This window comes from Urocitellus parryii, chromosome 12, assembly GCF_045843805.1.
Source record: "Urocitellus parryii isolate mUroPar1 chromosome 12, mUroPar1.hap1, whole genome shotgun sequence".
Lineage (NCBI taxonomy): Eukaryota > Metazoa > Chordata > Mammalia > Rodentia > Sciuridae > Urocitellus > Urocitellus parryii.
In genome coordinates, this window is record NC_135542.1 from 20705755 (window position 1) to 20718753 (window position 12999).

Genomic DNA, 12999 nt, shown 5'->3' on the forward strand with positions numbered 1-12999 from the left:
TATACTTTCTCACCCATAAATATTCCCCGCCACATAGTCTGAGTGCATCTATTTTCAGCCCCAAGGGGAGGACTAGCTGCAGCCTGGGCACCAGGCCTGATCACAGCTATTCCACAGGCACTGAGGAGGCTCCGTCACGGTCACTGCCGCCGCTGCCGGTCCCCTTGAATGAAATAGATCCACCCATCAATAAATACATAAATAAGTGGGTAAGCAGATGCTCATCGGAAGCTGGGAGCAGAGGAGAGGTTTTCTGGGAACAGAATGTGGCCTGATCCCATTGGGCTGGCGTTGAGGACGCAGGAGAGGAGGGTGGCCAGGTCAGCAGAGGTTCCGAAATGGCCCCTGGGAGGAGAGAGCCATCTCCTGGCTGGTGGCAAGAGAGCTCTGCGCATGTGTCCCCACCTGGGGACGCAGGTGGGTGTCGGTCCAGCCTTCAGCCATGCTCATAGCCCTCCTGCCCTCCTCTGCCAGCCCTCTGCGCGCAGGCTACGTTTGCTGCCGTGGGCCGAAGGTGCAGCCTCCTTAGGACATGAATTCCATGGTGAAGTCTGTTATATCCTGGCCGCTGTTGTTCCCCAGGAAGACGGGCAGGTGCTCCGCCTGGGAGGTGCTGATGTACCAGTTGGGGAACTGAGCAGACTCAAACTCCACCTTGTCTTTGACCTCTATCTTGTTGAACACGAACCTCGGCTCCATCCTCTTCTTGGGGTAACTTTTGGGGTCTACACTCTGCAGCAAAATAGAAACAAGCCTCTTGGTGAGGGATGGGACAGAGACACTGTGGGAGAGGTGACCTTGGGACGGACCAGATGGGACACTCAATGAGCAGGTACAGGACCTGGAGCCACACTCCTGAGTTGTCTTTGGGACCCCAGCTTTCTGTGTAGCCACTGAAAGAACCCTTCGTCTTCCCCAAATTCTTAGGATCATTGCTGGGGAACACCATGGAGGTGTGGATTTTTTTAAAAGTAAAACTTAGGTCAAAGCTTCTAGGAGTATGTAGTTTCTAGGTACTTTTGCATTTATTTATTTATTTATTTTTAAGGATCCTGGCTGGAAATGACATCAATTGGAAATGAAGCTTTTGCTGGAAAAGCTGCAGGTGTGCGTGTGGGGGGTGATCTTGGAAGTGGAGATTGATGACAGGTCCCTTCAGTGGATGAGTTCCTCCAAAGTGTCATCCCGGAAATGGAGAGACCCTCCCGGTGTATAATGCGCCTAGGCTTAACATGGTCTGATCTGTTGGCACGGTTACAATGGCTGGGCATGAGCCCGGCAGCGAGCTACAAGATTTAATTTTCTGCCGGGGTAATGATGTTTGCATGCCTTAAAAATCACGTTGAATTTATTTGACATTTATGTAAAGTTGTCAAGCAGCCCAGCTCCCAGATTTTTAGGGGCTGGGGGTGGGAGGCAGGTGGTGTCCTGGGAAGCAGGGGGCGGCCACGGCTGCCCCCGGGGTGCTGAAGGGCCTCCCCTGGTCTTGACTCACCTCCAGCTGCAGGGTGGGCTTGTCCCCCTTCATCACACAGGTCAGGTACAGGTTCTTCCCCTTGATGCCCAAGGCCACTGGTGTCTTGCTGTCATTCCCTTCTCCCAGCACAAAGCTCATGGAGAACACCACTGGGGACAAGAGCGGGGTCTCTGGTCAGGCCACGCCGTGCAGGGCGGGCCCAAGCACTGCCCTCCAAACCCGGGACCCTCTCAAGTTAGCTCGCCCTGTGGGAACCGCTGGCCTGCACAACAGCGGGGTCGGGGGCTAGTTCCGGGATTCCTCAGAGAAGGCCCGACAGTTTCACAAAGCCTCTTGAAATGGGGACTAAGGGGGACCTTGAAATGGACACTAAGGTCTAAACGCTGAAGGACGGCAGGAAGTGATCTTGTCACTGGCCGCTGTGTGCCCATCCTCAAGAGGAGAACAATCTGATCACTACAGAAGGACAGGGAAGGCAGTGGTGGACACCTATCATCCCAGCAGCTCGGGAGGCTGAGGCAAGAGGATCATGAGTTCAAAGGCCAGCCTCAGCAACTTAGTGAGGCCCTAAGCAACTCAGCGAGACTCTGTCTCTAAATAAAATATAAAAAGGGCTGGGGATGTGGCTCAGGGGTTAAGTGCCCCTGGGTTCATTTCCTGGTACCACACACACATACACACACAAAATGAGGCCAGGAGAGATAATGCTCCCTGGCTGGTAAAACAGGACCCGTGTGGTGGAGGTGGGAGGGAAGTGGGGGGGCGCAGAGCAGCGCCAGGCTCCTGAAGGGCAGCCTGTCTCCCTGATATTCCAGCTTCAGTCTCCACAGCAGGAAAGGGAACCCGCAGCCATTAGCGCCTGTCCATCAAATGACCCTGCACCATGGGAGTGTTGGCACTGCACCCTCCCGTGGGGCTTGGGGACAGTGGCCCTGGGACTGCTGGAGCAGGCTGGTCACCCTCCCACCAGCAAATGCGCAGGTTGATGCTGTCCAGCTGGCCTTGTGGCTGGGCCCAGGGTCAGTGCCATGGTGGACGTCCCTTCCCAGTCCTGTTGCTCTGGGGAGCCCTGGCAAGCGGCCTGCAGGCGGGAGGGGACGCCAGGGTGCCCCCAACTACCTTGTTGCCTCAGATTCGGTCCGTTGAGGTGCAGAGCTTTGAGCTCACACGGGTCGGACAGCACCAGGCTCTTCTGCTGGACGTCGCGCAGCCGGCAGTTCAGCACCGGGACGGCCGCGTCATACTCGTATCCGTCGTCATCCCAGGGGTCACAGAAGATGGGCTCTGGAATCAGGAGACACACATCGTCAAGGCAGAGCCAGCGGTGGGGGATGTGGGCAGCAGGGCTGGGCCCCTCAGGGGACACAGGCACATGGCCTCAACCTCCAGCTGTGACCCAGGAGGGAGGAAGTGGGGAGTGGGGTGGCAAGGACGCTGGCCCTGGCACCGGAGCCATGGCTCAGGGCCACTGTCCCTCACTGAGGACTAGTGATGGGACACTTGTGTGAAATGTCATTACTCAGGTCACAGCACGAGCCCGGCAGAGGGGTGGGCTTCAGGCTCACCACGCTCAGGGAGGTGAGCCGCAAGGTGGGTTCACACCACGGTCTCCTTGGAGGAGGGGCTTTGGCCAAAGGCAGCGCTGGCTTGGTTTCTGGGCTTGTTTTCTACCTTTAAAGGCTTGAGCTGGGGAGGGGATTTGGGGGCTGAGTGAGGGGCTGAGAAGAGCCCGAGGGAGGATCTCAGTCAGTACCTTCTTCAAAGATGAGGGAAAGGCAGGTGTGCAGGTCCTCGCCCCGGGGGGCCTGTGCGCCAGGAAGGATCCGCAGCTTCTCCACGGCCACGACGAGAGACGCCACCTGCTGCAAGCTCTTGTTGAGGTGCAGCTGGGAGATCTGCAGCTGGATGCCCTCGTCCACGGAGCCGAGGTAAAGGTCCTGCCAGTTGCACTGTGGGGAGACCGAGGCAATGAGCAGGTTAAGATGGTCATGCTGGAGGACTCCTGCATGGACCCCAGAGAGCAGGAAGGGGCCTCAGAGATTACCAAGCTTCTACTGCTAGTTGCTAGGTCTGTGAAGCCTAGAGAGGGTAAGTGGCTTTCCCAAGGACACACAGCAAGAAGAATGTGGGCCTCCTGACATCCTACATGCTATTCTCTTAAAATAGAGGCCCATTCGACGTCACCTCTCCGGTACACGTCCCACCTCTCCATACACCCTCTCACCCTTCCTATCTTTTCCTATCCCTAATGCTCTAGCACTGCCATTAAAATTTTTGGAACCATAACGATCATGACTTTTTCTGTTGATCTTGGCTCACTCAACGAGTTCTGGATTTTTCTACACAGATCCTTCTTCTCAGGCTTTCTGCCAACACTGTAAGAAGGGTGGCTGTTTGTGGAGTCTGTGACCACTTCCCTGCTGCGTTCAGGCCTGGCTGGAGTTGCCCTGAGGCTTGGTGTGGTTCTGGAGTTTGAAGGACAGTGACAGAGACCCAACAGCACAGAGGAGAGCCGAGCTGAGCAGCGAGAAGTTCCGGGATTATGAGGCTGGGGGAAGCTGGCCTGAACTGGGGGGGGGGGGGGGGAGACGGCTGCGCCACCTGGGAAACTTATCAGGCATCACACAACCAAGAAGAGACAGCTGGACCTTGGTGTGAGCCTGAAGAAGGCCCCTTTGCTGGGGTGAACTTAGCTCCCAGCTGAAAATGCCCAGACCTCAGGGCTCCAGAATGCCAGGGTGGCAGAAAAGATCTGTTTGCAGATGAGGACCAAATTGGGAGGGTGTCTGGTCCAAGATCAAACAGCAATTCTAACAAAAATTGGGAGCTTTGACTCCCAGCCCATCTTTTTTTTTTTGATACCGTCTATGTCTTCCTGACCTAAGTTCCATCCCAGGGAGGAAAAAGGGGCAGGCATGGGTTAGTTCCCAAGGCCACCCTCTCTGCGTGGCAGAGTTTAAATCAAGTGATTAAAGTAGACTGGACCCATCTCCTGAGAGGAGGACCAAGCCAGGCATGGTGGCACACGCCCGTATTCCCTGCAACTTGGGAGGCTGAGGCAGGAGGATGGCAGATTTGAGGCCAGTCTTAGCAATTTAGTGAGGCTCCGTCTCCAAGTAAAAAATAAAAAGGGGTGGGGATGTGGCTCAGTAGTAAAGCACCTTTGGATTCAATCCTCTCTGCCAAAAAAAAAAAAAAAAGAATAATAATAAACAAAAGGCAGACCAGATCTCCTTGAAGACTTGGCTGTCTTCCTTGGGTGGAGCAGCTGCCCAGCAATGCTTATGGGGAGACTGTGGGATAGTGGGGTGCAGCCGGTGTCTATCTTACTGGAAGAGGCAAAAGTCAGCCCATTGCGAAACACCTGGGGGGTGAGGCAGCCCAGAGCCCGTTTCTTTGAGCCCCTCCACACACCAGGAGCAAGGCCCAGGGTCTCACCTTCATGTGTTTGGGGCTGTCCACTTCAAAGAACAGGTCGTTCTCGTCACTGCAATAAAGATAGACATGGCTCAGGGATGTCTTTCCTTTTGTGCACACAAGCCTTGCACTAATAAAATTGTGAACAGCCTGTTCCTCAAGGCTGCCTGGAGACTTCTGGAGAGTTCCATGGCGATGTGCATGGGACAGTCTAGAGGGCAGGTTCTGGGCCATGCTGCTAGGCATCCTGAGAGCGCCTGATTGGGTCCAGAGACCTAAACTCTCGCCCAGAAGAGTCAGCTAAAATCAGAGCCCCTCCCACACAAGCCAAACTTGCAAAGGGCCCCTGGCATGTCCACTGGGAATGTGCAGCAGCAAGGGTGGCTGGCGTCAGAGTTCCAAGGCTGGATTGGGGTGGGTTAGCTTGTTTGCCACCTAATGAGGAGATTTGGGGACACATCTGGTCTCTAAGCATAGACAACCTTCACTCACGAGAGGGGAGCCCTGTTCAGACTACTCGGTGTCCACACTCACCTGTGGTAAGCCATCATCTCACTGGCCAGTTCGGGTACTGCTGCCATGGCTGCCTTTGAGACCTGTGAGAAGAGCAGGCAATGAGTGGTCACTGCAGGGCCGGTCCCCCCAGGGCCACTTTCATGTGCGTTTCCCTCCCTCAGCATCCAGTACAGCCAGGCCTGCAAAGGAATGCCCTTGGAAAGAGCCATCCTGGGGTCTAGAGGAAAGCGCTTGCTGAATCAAATCCAAACCAGGAATATATTGTTAGGAGACTGGGTGCATGGTCCCTCCATTGACCTCTCAGATGTGAGCTGCTGGGTAAGCAGAAGGCAGTCCCCAAACAGCTACTTTACAGTAGAGCTAGCTTTTTTTTTTTTTTTGCAAAAAGCCCAATCTTCAGGCAGAGAGGAGGATAGTGAGGGAATGTAGGAGAGGAGGAGGAGGAGGAGGAGGAGGAGGAGGAGGAGAGAGAGAGAGATAGAGAGAGAGAGATAGAGAGAGAGAGAGACAGAGAGAGAGACAGAGACAGAGAGATAGAGAGAGACAGACAGAGAGACCCCCCTTAGGCTCTAAGCATCAGCGGGACTTGAGGCCATACCTGAACAACAAAGACTGGTAGGAGAGAATCCCAGATCCGCCTGCTGCGCTGTGGAGCACAAAGAACTCTGTTCTGTGCTGGTTGATTTCTCCTGCACTGTTTTATAGCCCTTCAAAAGCAGAAGTGAAGAGCTGAGAAATTTTCCCTCTGGTTAAATGATTTCACAACCAAGTCAAAGGCCTGGGGCAGGGGGAAGAGGATTGGCTGGAGCTTTTCGGGGAAAGGGGCTGGTATGCCGAAATTATCCCTAATCTGTGGCAGTACCAGGGATACCAAGCTATGACACATCTCACAAATGGGTCATCATGCAAATCAGCACCGTTCTCCTTATGACCCCGGTGCCTATGATGTCAAGACTAAAATACTGGATTTTCCTGGGTTAGAAGAGTGTGCTGATTTAGGGTCTTTGGAACAACGTGCAGGACATGCAGATGAATGTGCACAGATAACCACCCCCCCCACTTCCTTGTACTTAGGTTGGGAACCTTTCCCCTTGGGAGTGGTTGGATGGTATAACGAAGGGGCACTCGCTCTCCCTGTCGGGCTTGAGGGTGCTGCTCTCCACTCAGACACTCTCCATCAGTCCTGAGGGTCTCTGGGGAGACACTGGCCTCCCTCGAATGGAGCAGGGGACATACAGTGTTCAGGGGTGCAGGCTCCTGAGCAGGTCAGGTGACCTCAGAGACAAACTCCTGCCACGACGAGATGCCAGGTGCTGGTACCCCAGCCATTTCATATCGAAAACACATCAGTGCTGGGTGATCAATGAAATGATCCCATATTATGTTCTATTGGGAAAGGGGTTTATTGAATCAATCAAGTGTCCGGGATCACAGAGACTTTTTAAAATGTAGAAGAGATGTTCTCTGCCTAAAATCACTTTTTGATGAGCGCTTGTTTCCATGAGCATATCCAGAAGAGACTATGCTATACCTCTTGTGAACACCAAGCATTACCAGACCGTTGAACCCCACAGCAGCATGCCTGTCGCGGGGTACTGCCCCGGGGCAGCTCTTCGCTGGTGGAATGAATGAGGACCCAGGTTTCAAATGGTGCTTGGAGTCTGGGACACCGATGTTAGAGCATCCTTACAGCCTCAAAAGTGGAACCTTGTCACCATGGTTCCCAGGAGGCTGTGAGATCTTTTAGAGCTGGTGAATGCCTGGCACGGGAATGGGCACAGTCAGGGTGTGCTGCCTGAAGGGTGAGCAGAAATTTCACAGTGTTTTCATTCAAATAAGCATGTGCCTACTATGTGCAGGACACTGTGCCAACCCTGCCTTATCCAAGGGAGTCAGCCCCTGACGGACAGGTGAGCATACTGGAAGCACAAGGCTCTACTGTGGGGTGAGGGTGGCTTGCTTACTTGGCAGCCTTCTGATTCCTGGTTGGATCCCAGTACCTTGATATCAGGAAGGCAGACAGGAGATTCCCACCTTTGGAAATTCATGAGTTCTGTTGGAAATCTAAAAGCCATCTGCTGCGTCGGGGTCTTGTGAGTTTGGAAAACGATATGCAGTTCCCAACAGTGAACCCTGATAAAATTTGGTGTCTTGTCCTGTGGACACCCTAGGATCCCTTCTGGCTGGCCCGGGTGACTCCTGTCTTGCCCCAGTATCTCCCTGTAAATGAACCACTGTTCTCCAGATCCAATTGGAGGGACAGTGACTTCTCTGGCCATCAAAGCCTGGTGATCTGGTGGCGGTGTGGGCTGCCCTGAGAGAGAACAGAGATGCCCTTGCTCTGCTCATTCAGGGCAAGCAAGGAGGAAGAGGGCCGGTGACAGGAAGGCAGGCCTGTAAGGTGCCCGAGCATCTGCTCTGAGTTGGTCCCTTCCTCCTGGGGCCTGGGGTGCCGGTTGGGAAGCTTCAGCTCCTTATGCTTCCACCACCTTCTACTGCAACATTCCAGAAGCTCCGACCCTGCCGGCTGGAAGGAGCCTTAATGGCTGTCCAGTGGGATCTGGTGGGGCCTGGTGTGGGGGGCAGATTGCTATCTGAGCACGGGCAGCAGGTGCAGAAACCAAGGCCAAGAGCTGTGAAGTGATTTGTCCAACGTCACAGTGTGGTTGAAGCTGTGCCTGATTCTTTCTGCTCCAGGGAAATTTTGGAGCCCTGGGGTAACATCCTTTGATGTCACCGTCTCCATGGTTCTGCCACGTCTCATCCTGGCCCTGGGGTCGGGACCCCAAACCTTCTCCTTCCATGCCCATCTCAGGAAGTGAAATCTCTTGCCATGTCATGTAGGCGGCTTGCACAACCCTGTATCAAAGCTCGTCTCTCCAAGGAGGCAGCTCAGGTCACACTTCCTTCCGGTCCCCAGTGAGTACAGAACATCTCACTATAGAACAGGAGGGGAAGTGGAGAGTCCCACGGATGTCGGTGACAACGCGAACCCCAGGACGTGGAACGAGCAGAAGTGGGAGCTGGCAAAGCCAGTCATGGGGGGACATTCCAGTTTTGGGGGAAATTTTCAGCCCTTGAGTCACTCGACCTCTTCTCAGCTCAAGTCCCCCTGTCCCTGGGCAAGCTGGTCCTCCAAGACAGGAGGTGTGGCGCTGCCTCATGCCATCTTAGGTCTGAGCCTGGGCTTCCCAGCCTGTCATCGAGGTCGGTCACCCCATTGGTTTGCTACCATTTTAAAGAAGAAGACAAGCAAAACAGTCATGGCTTCGTTCTTATGTTGTCCCTGTGCCTGGAGGGACGTCAGCTTCTCTGTCCCCTTGCTCAGAACGGAGCTGAGTGATGGCTGCTGCACCGTTTCTCTGCCCATCTCATTCTTTTTGTTTTTTTGGTACCAGGGATTGAACCCAGGGGTGCTTAACCCCTGAGCCACATCCTCAGCCCTTTTATGTTTTATTTTGAGGCAGGGTCTCACTAAGTTGCCCAGGGTGTCACTAAGTTGATGAGGCTGGCTTTGAACTTGCAACCCTCCTGCCTCGGCCTCCAGTGCCGCTGAGATGACAGGCGAGCACCGCAGCACCTGGCCCCCCATCTCTTTCTTGAGGATGACTTCCTGACGCTGTTCTTAGGAGCCTGCCATTTCCTTGCACCGTTCCTGAGGGCCCCCTCTGGCACCGAGGGTTTGGACGAGGCCCTGAGTACCCACACCTGTCTCTCTGGACACTTCTGTTTCTTTCAGTTTATGGAATTATTTGGGATGGGGCAATAGGGTTTTTATTGTGAGACCATCACCTCCAGAGGGCCTGTCCCCCTCTGGAACCCAAGAACTCAGAAAGGGGACAGGTGAAGTCCAAGTGCTCCACCCTCCTCCCTGGCCTAGAACAGGCCTTGGCCCTGCTTAGATGTGAGGTCTCAGTGGCTCTTCTCATCTGGTGTGTGTGGGGGGGTTGTCCCTCCTCTGAGAGGCCATCTGGATCTAGCAGAAAAGTCCCCAGGGCTTTCCCACAGGACATCTTTTCTAACACAGGACGGGCGTGAAGAACTGATGAAGAACAGGAGGCTCTGGAACCACAGTTCCCAGGGGTCTGGAACATGTCCTGCGAAGGGCCAGACTGTCTGTGTGGTAGGTGCCATTGATTTGAAGAGCTGTCACAGGACTCTCTTTGTCTTGCTGGTCACAGACGCAGGCCCCTGTCTGACACTATGGTATTCTGCCACTTTCCTTGGACACACGTTTAGAAACAAAACTTTTTAAAAAGTTTCCCTCTATCAAGTACTTTTTTTCCCTCTTATCATCTTAATTGGTCTTCACAGCAACCTGAAGATAGGTAGGACGGGCCCATTTTACCTCCCAGGACACTGAGGCTGAGGGCAGTAATCCTCGACGACCACACAGATGCTAAATGCCGGGACCAGGACGCAAACATGGGCGCGTTGAACCCAGACCAGGGCCTTCTCTCTCCCTTTCCGTTGTTCTGAACACCTGCTGCCCACAGCCTCCTGCCCACACAGAGCCACCCCTGGACTTTTCTCAGTGGCTCACGTAGGTCTAAACAGTCCTGGTTGGGCACGTGCCCAGGGCCCAGCGACTGCCCTGAGCGTTTCCAGGCACCTTCCCGGGTACGGTGGGCTCTTCTCCTCGACCTCCCATCTGCCCCACCTGGGACAGGCATGCTGTGTGAATTCACCTCTTTCTCCTTCTCCCAGGCACTGACCACCAGTGTGTGGACATTTCCAAATCAGAGTTCCGAGTTGTCTTTCTTCCCGTTTTTGACTCGCTTCCTCATTCCGCTCTACTCTCTTGCCTGGAACTGGCGGCCTGTTGTTAGGTTTTCTCTGTTATTTTGTTTTTCCTTCAACACTTGTTAGAGTACGGCCCAAAACAGAACCAACCAACCCCAAACCCCAAACCAACAACAAAACGACTTTTAGGGTTTCTATCCTTGGAGTCATGTGCTTTCTTTTTTTTTCTTTCTTTAATGACACTTAACAGACTTCTCTCTTCCAATCCGTGGTGAAGTACTTCTCTCCTGGGAGGTGTGTTGTGTCTGGATTTGACTCCCTGGTGGTGACAGCTCTGAGGGCCGTCTGGCCCCTTTCTTCCCACCACCTCATGGATTCCCTTCTCAGCCTTTCCTCCTTGCCGGCTAGAACTGAGCTTTGTCTCTTCTGGGAGAGGAGGTTCTCTGAAAAACCACTTAGGGTTTGTGGCGTGCGCTGGTCAAGTCTAGGACACAGACTCTCCGTAGCTGAGCTCCCCTAATCGCTGGGCAAAGTGGAATGGGGGGGGGGATCCTACTGGGACAGGTGTCCAGGCTTCGGGGAAAAACAAGCCTCAGTCTACAGATAGCTATTCCAGAAAGCACCAGCCTCCGACTTTGGCTCTGCTCTTTTGTTAGGGGTTTAGGAAATCTGCCAACACGTCATAGACATCTGTGAGACGGACACACAGGGAATAGCTTTCAAAATAAGGTTTCACCTGGACACCTGGGCAGCGTGATAGTTCCCGAGAGAACTGCCAAAGTCAGTGGTGGTTAGAAAACAGCCTTCTTCGCTTTCTGCTAATCTATACGTTCACCTTCAAAGGTTCCAATGATATGGAAGTGTGTAAGGTAAAGAGTGGAAGTCCTCTGCACCCGACCTGGCTTCCCCTTTCACTGGATGAGAGCTTGACCAGTCACCGTCCTCCTGGACACAGCCCCCTGAGGCTCACGAATGGTCTCTTTCTAGCGCTTCCTGGATGCCTGGGTCTTGTGTATTTCTTTCTATCCCTGCTGCTAGGGATGGTGTGGTTCAAGTCCTCCTGCCGCCCAGGCCATTGGAATCATACCCTAACAAGGTCCCTTGATTGCCATGGACACCTGGTCCATCCACCCCCCACACATCAGCCTCAGCGCTCCCTTCAAAGAGCAAAGCCCTTGCTCAAAGCCGCCCCTGCTTCCCTGCCGGCCGGTGGACGGCCACTGGTGGACGGCCTGGGCCCCCGAGCAGGGCCCGCATTCTGTCACCAGCAAGGGGGTCCTTCAGGCCCCAGCTCACGCTCCACCCCTCCACCCCCCGCCTCTTCCCAGGCCGGTGGCGAGGCTGTCTGCCGTGGGGGTCTCCGACACCCACTGCCAAGCTCCCTCCTGTGCCGTACATGCTTGTCTCCCTTCCAGTGAATGTGGCCTGTGTGCAGGGCTGGGTGACCTCCCCTCTGTCATGACGGCACTCGACAGGGCTCTGTGGACCCTGGCTGGCCAGATAAATGATGGTCCGAAGGGCTCTGGCCGCCATGGCAGGCTTCCTCGTGGGCGAGCTCCCCGACAGCAAAGCACCTCCTGGAGGAGCCCTGGGCCAGAGGCAGAGGCCCTCCGGGGGCACAGGTGGCTCAGGGGCCACTGGCAGAGCCGCCCGCCAGTGCCAGCGCAGGAGGCCCCCAGCCCCAGGGAGCAGCTGGTCCCCACCAGGGTGTTGGGTGTGCTGGAGGACAAGAGAAAGACAGAGGCACAGCGTGGGACACCTCGGTCACAGTCTGAGTCACAACCACTGGCTCGGGTCACAGTGTGTCCACGGACCTGCCTCGGAGTTCTCTGGGACAGGGGGGCCACTGGGGCTGGCATGACAACTGGTGGGGGTGACGTCCTGCGTCACTAAGTACCTGCAGCAGGTGCGCCTCTGAAGAGGCACTCTTTCCCCTTAAGGCAGCTTTGGGATGTTTCCTGAGGGTTTTCCAAATTCCTCAGAGAATTCTAGAAAACCAGGAAGGTCAAGGTGATGGCACACGGGGGAGGTGACACAGAAGGTGACATATTCCTTATTTGTTTGTTCAACACAAGGCGCCCACTTACAGCATGTGGGGTGTGTGCGCGCACGTGTGTGCATGTGTGTGTGTGTGTGTGGGGGGGGTGCGTGTGCAGGACGTGGTATAGCCGTCCTCAAACAGGTTTTTCTTTTCTGTTTTTTGTTAATGTCCTCTGTTTAAGAAAGACTGTCGACGTGATGTGGCAGCTGTATAGACCAGCTCCCTAGAAAGTCCAGCTGTTCTCTCCTGCACACGCTCGGGGACATACCAGGCCAGTGGGGGAGCCTGCCTGGCTCCCAGAGCAGGCCCCTGTCCACTTATTCGGGTCACCTGCCCAGCCCAGGGTGGGGCCCATGTGGCCAGCTGTCCCCGCTGGCTCTTGCCCCTCCTGTCTTCATTGTCACTTCCTGGGCCGCGGAGCACACCAGCCCTCCACAGTGCAGTCAGGTCCTGGGTCTTTGCTGCCCTGCAGGCTGGGCTGCCTCCTGGCCAGGCACAGTCCCCTGCTGTCTCTCACTTCTGTGTGGGAGTCCCCCGAAGTTGCTTGTCCAGTCAAGACAGCGACCTCCCTGTAGAGTCCTGCGCCATGGGGGCTGCTCAGCTCTCTGACCCGGTCCCCCAGGTCAGTTCATGGACAAGGGATGAGGCTCGATGGTGGCCAGGGCAAGCCTCAGGCTCCAACACAGGTGCTGACTTGCAGCTGGAGACCCTCTGCCCACACTGGCCTTCCAGATGCAGAGGGCTCAGCACCCCGTGTGCTCTGGGGGAGCCCAGGACTCGGGCCTCAGAGCCGCTCAGCAGTCCT

At 55.0% G+C, this 12999-nt stretch overlaps 1 protein-coding gene across 1 annotated transcript; it reads right to left on the minus strand.

Annotated features, from left to right (window-relative positions):
• Window positions 1–525: 525 nt before the first annotated feature.
• On the minus strand, window positions 526–6065 carry Il1b (interleukin 1 beta). The gene is made up of 7 exons (XM_026379973.2): window positions 6009–6065; window positions 5429–5490; window positions 4916–4964; window positions 3231–3426; window positions 2597–2761; window positions 1496–1626; window positions 526–732 (listed from the first exon to the last, which is right to left on the minus strand). The coding sequence occupies exons 2-7, from the start codon at window positions 5473–5475 to the stop codon at window positions 526–528; spliced, it is 795 nt and encodes a 264-aa protein (XP_026235758.2). The 5' UTR covers window positions 5476–5490; window positions 6009–6065.
• Window positions 6066–12999: the final 6934 nt, after the last annotated feature.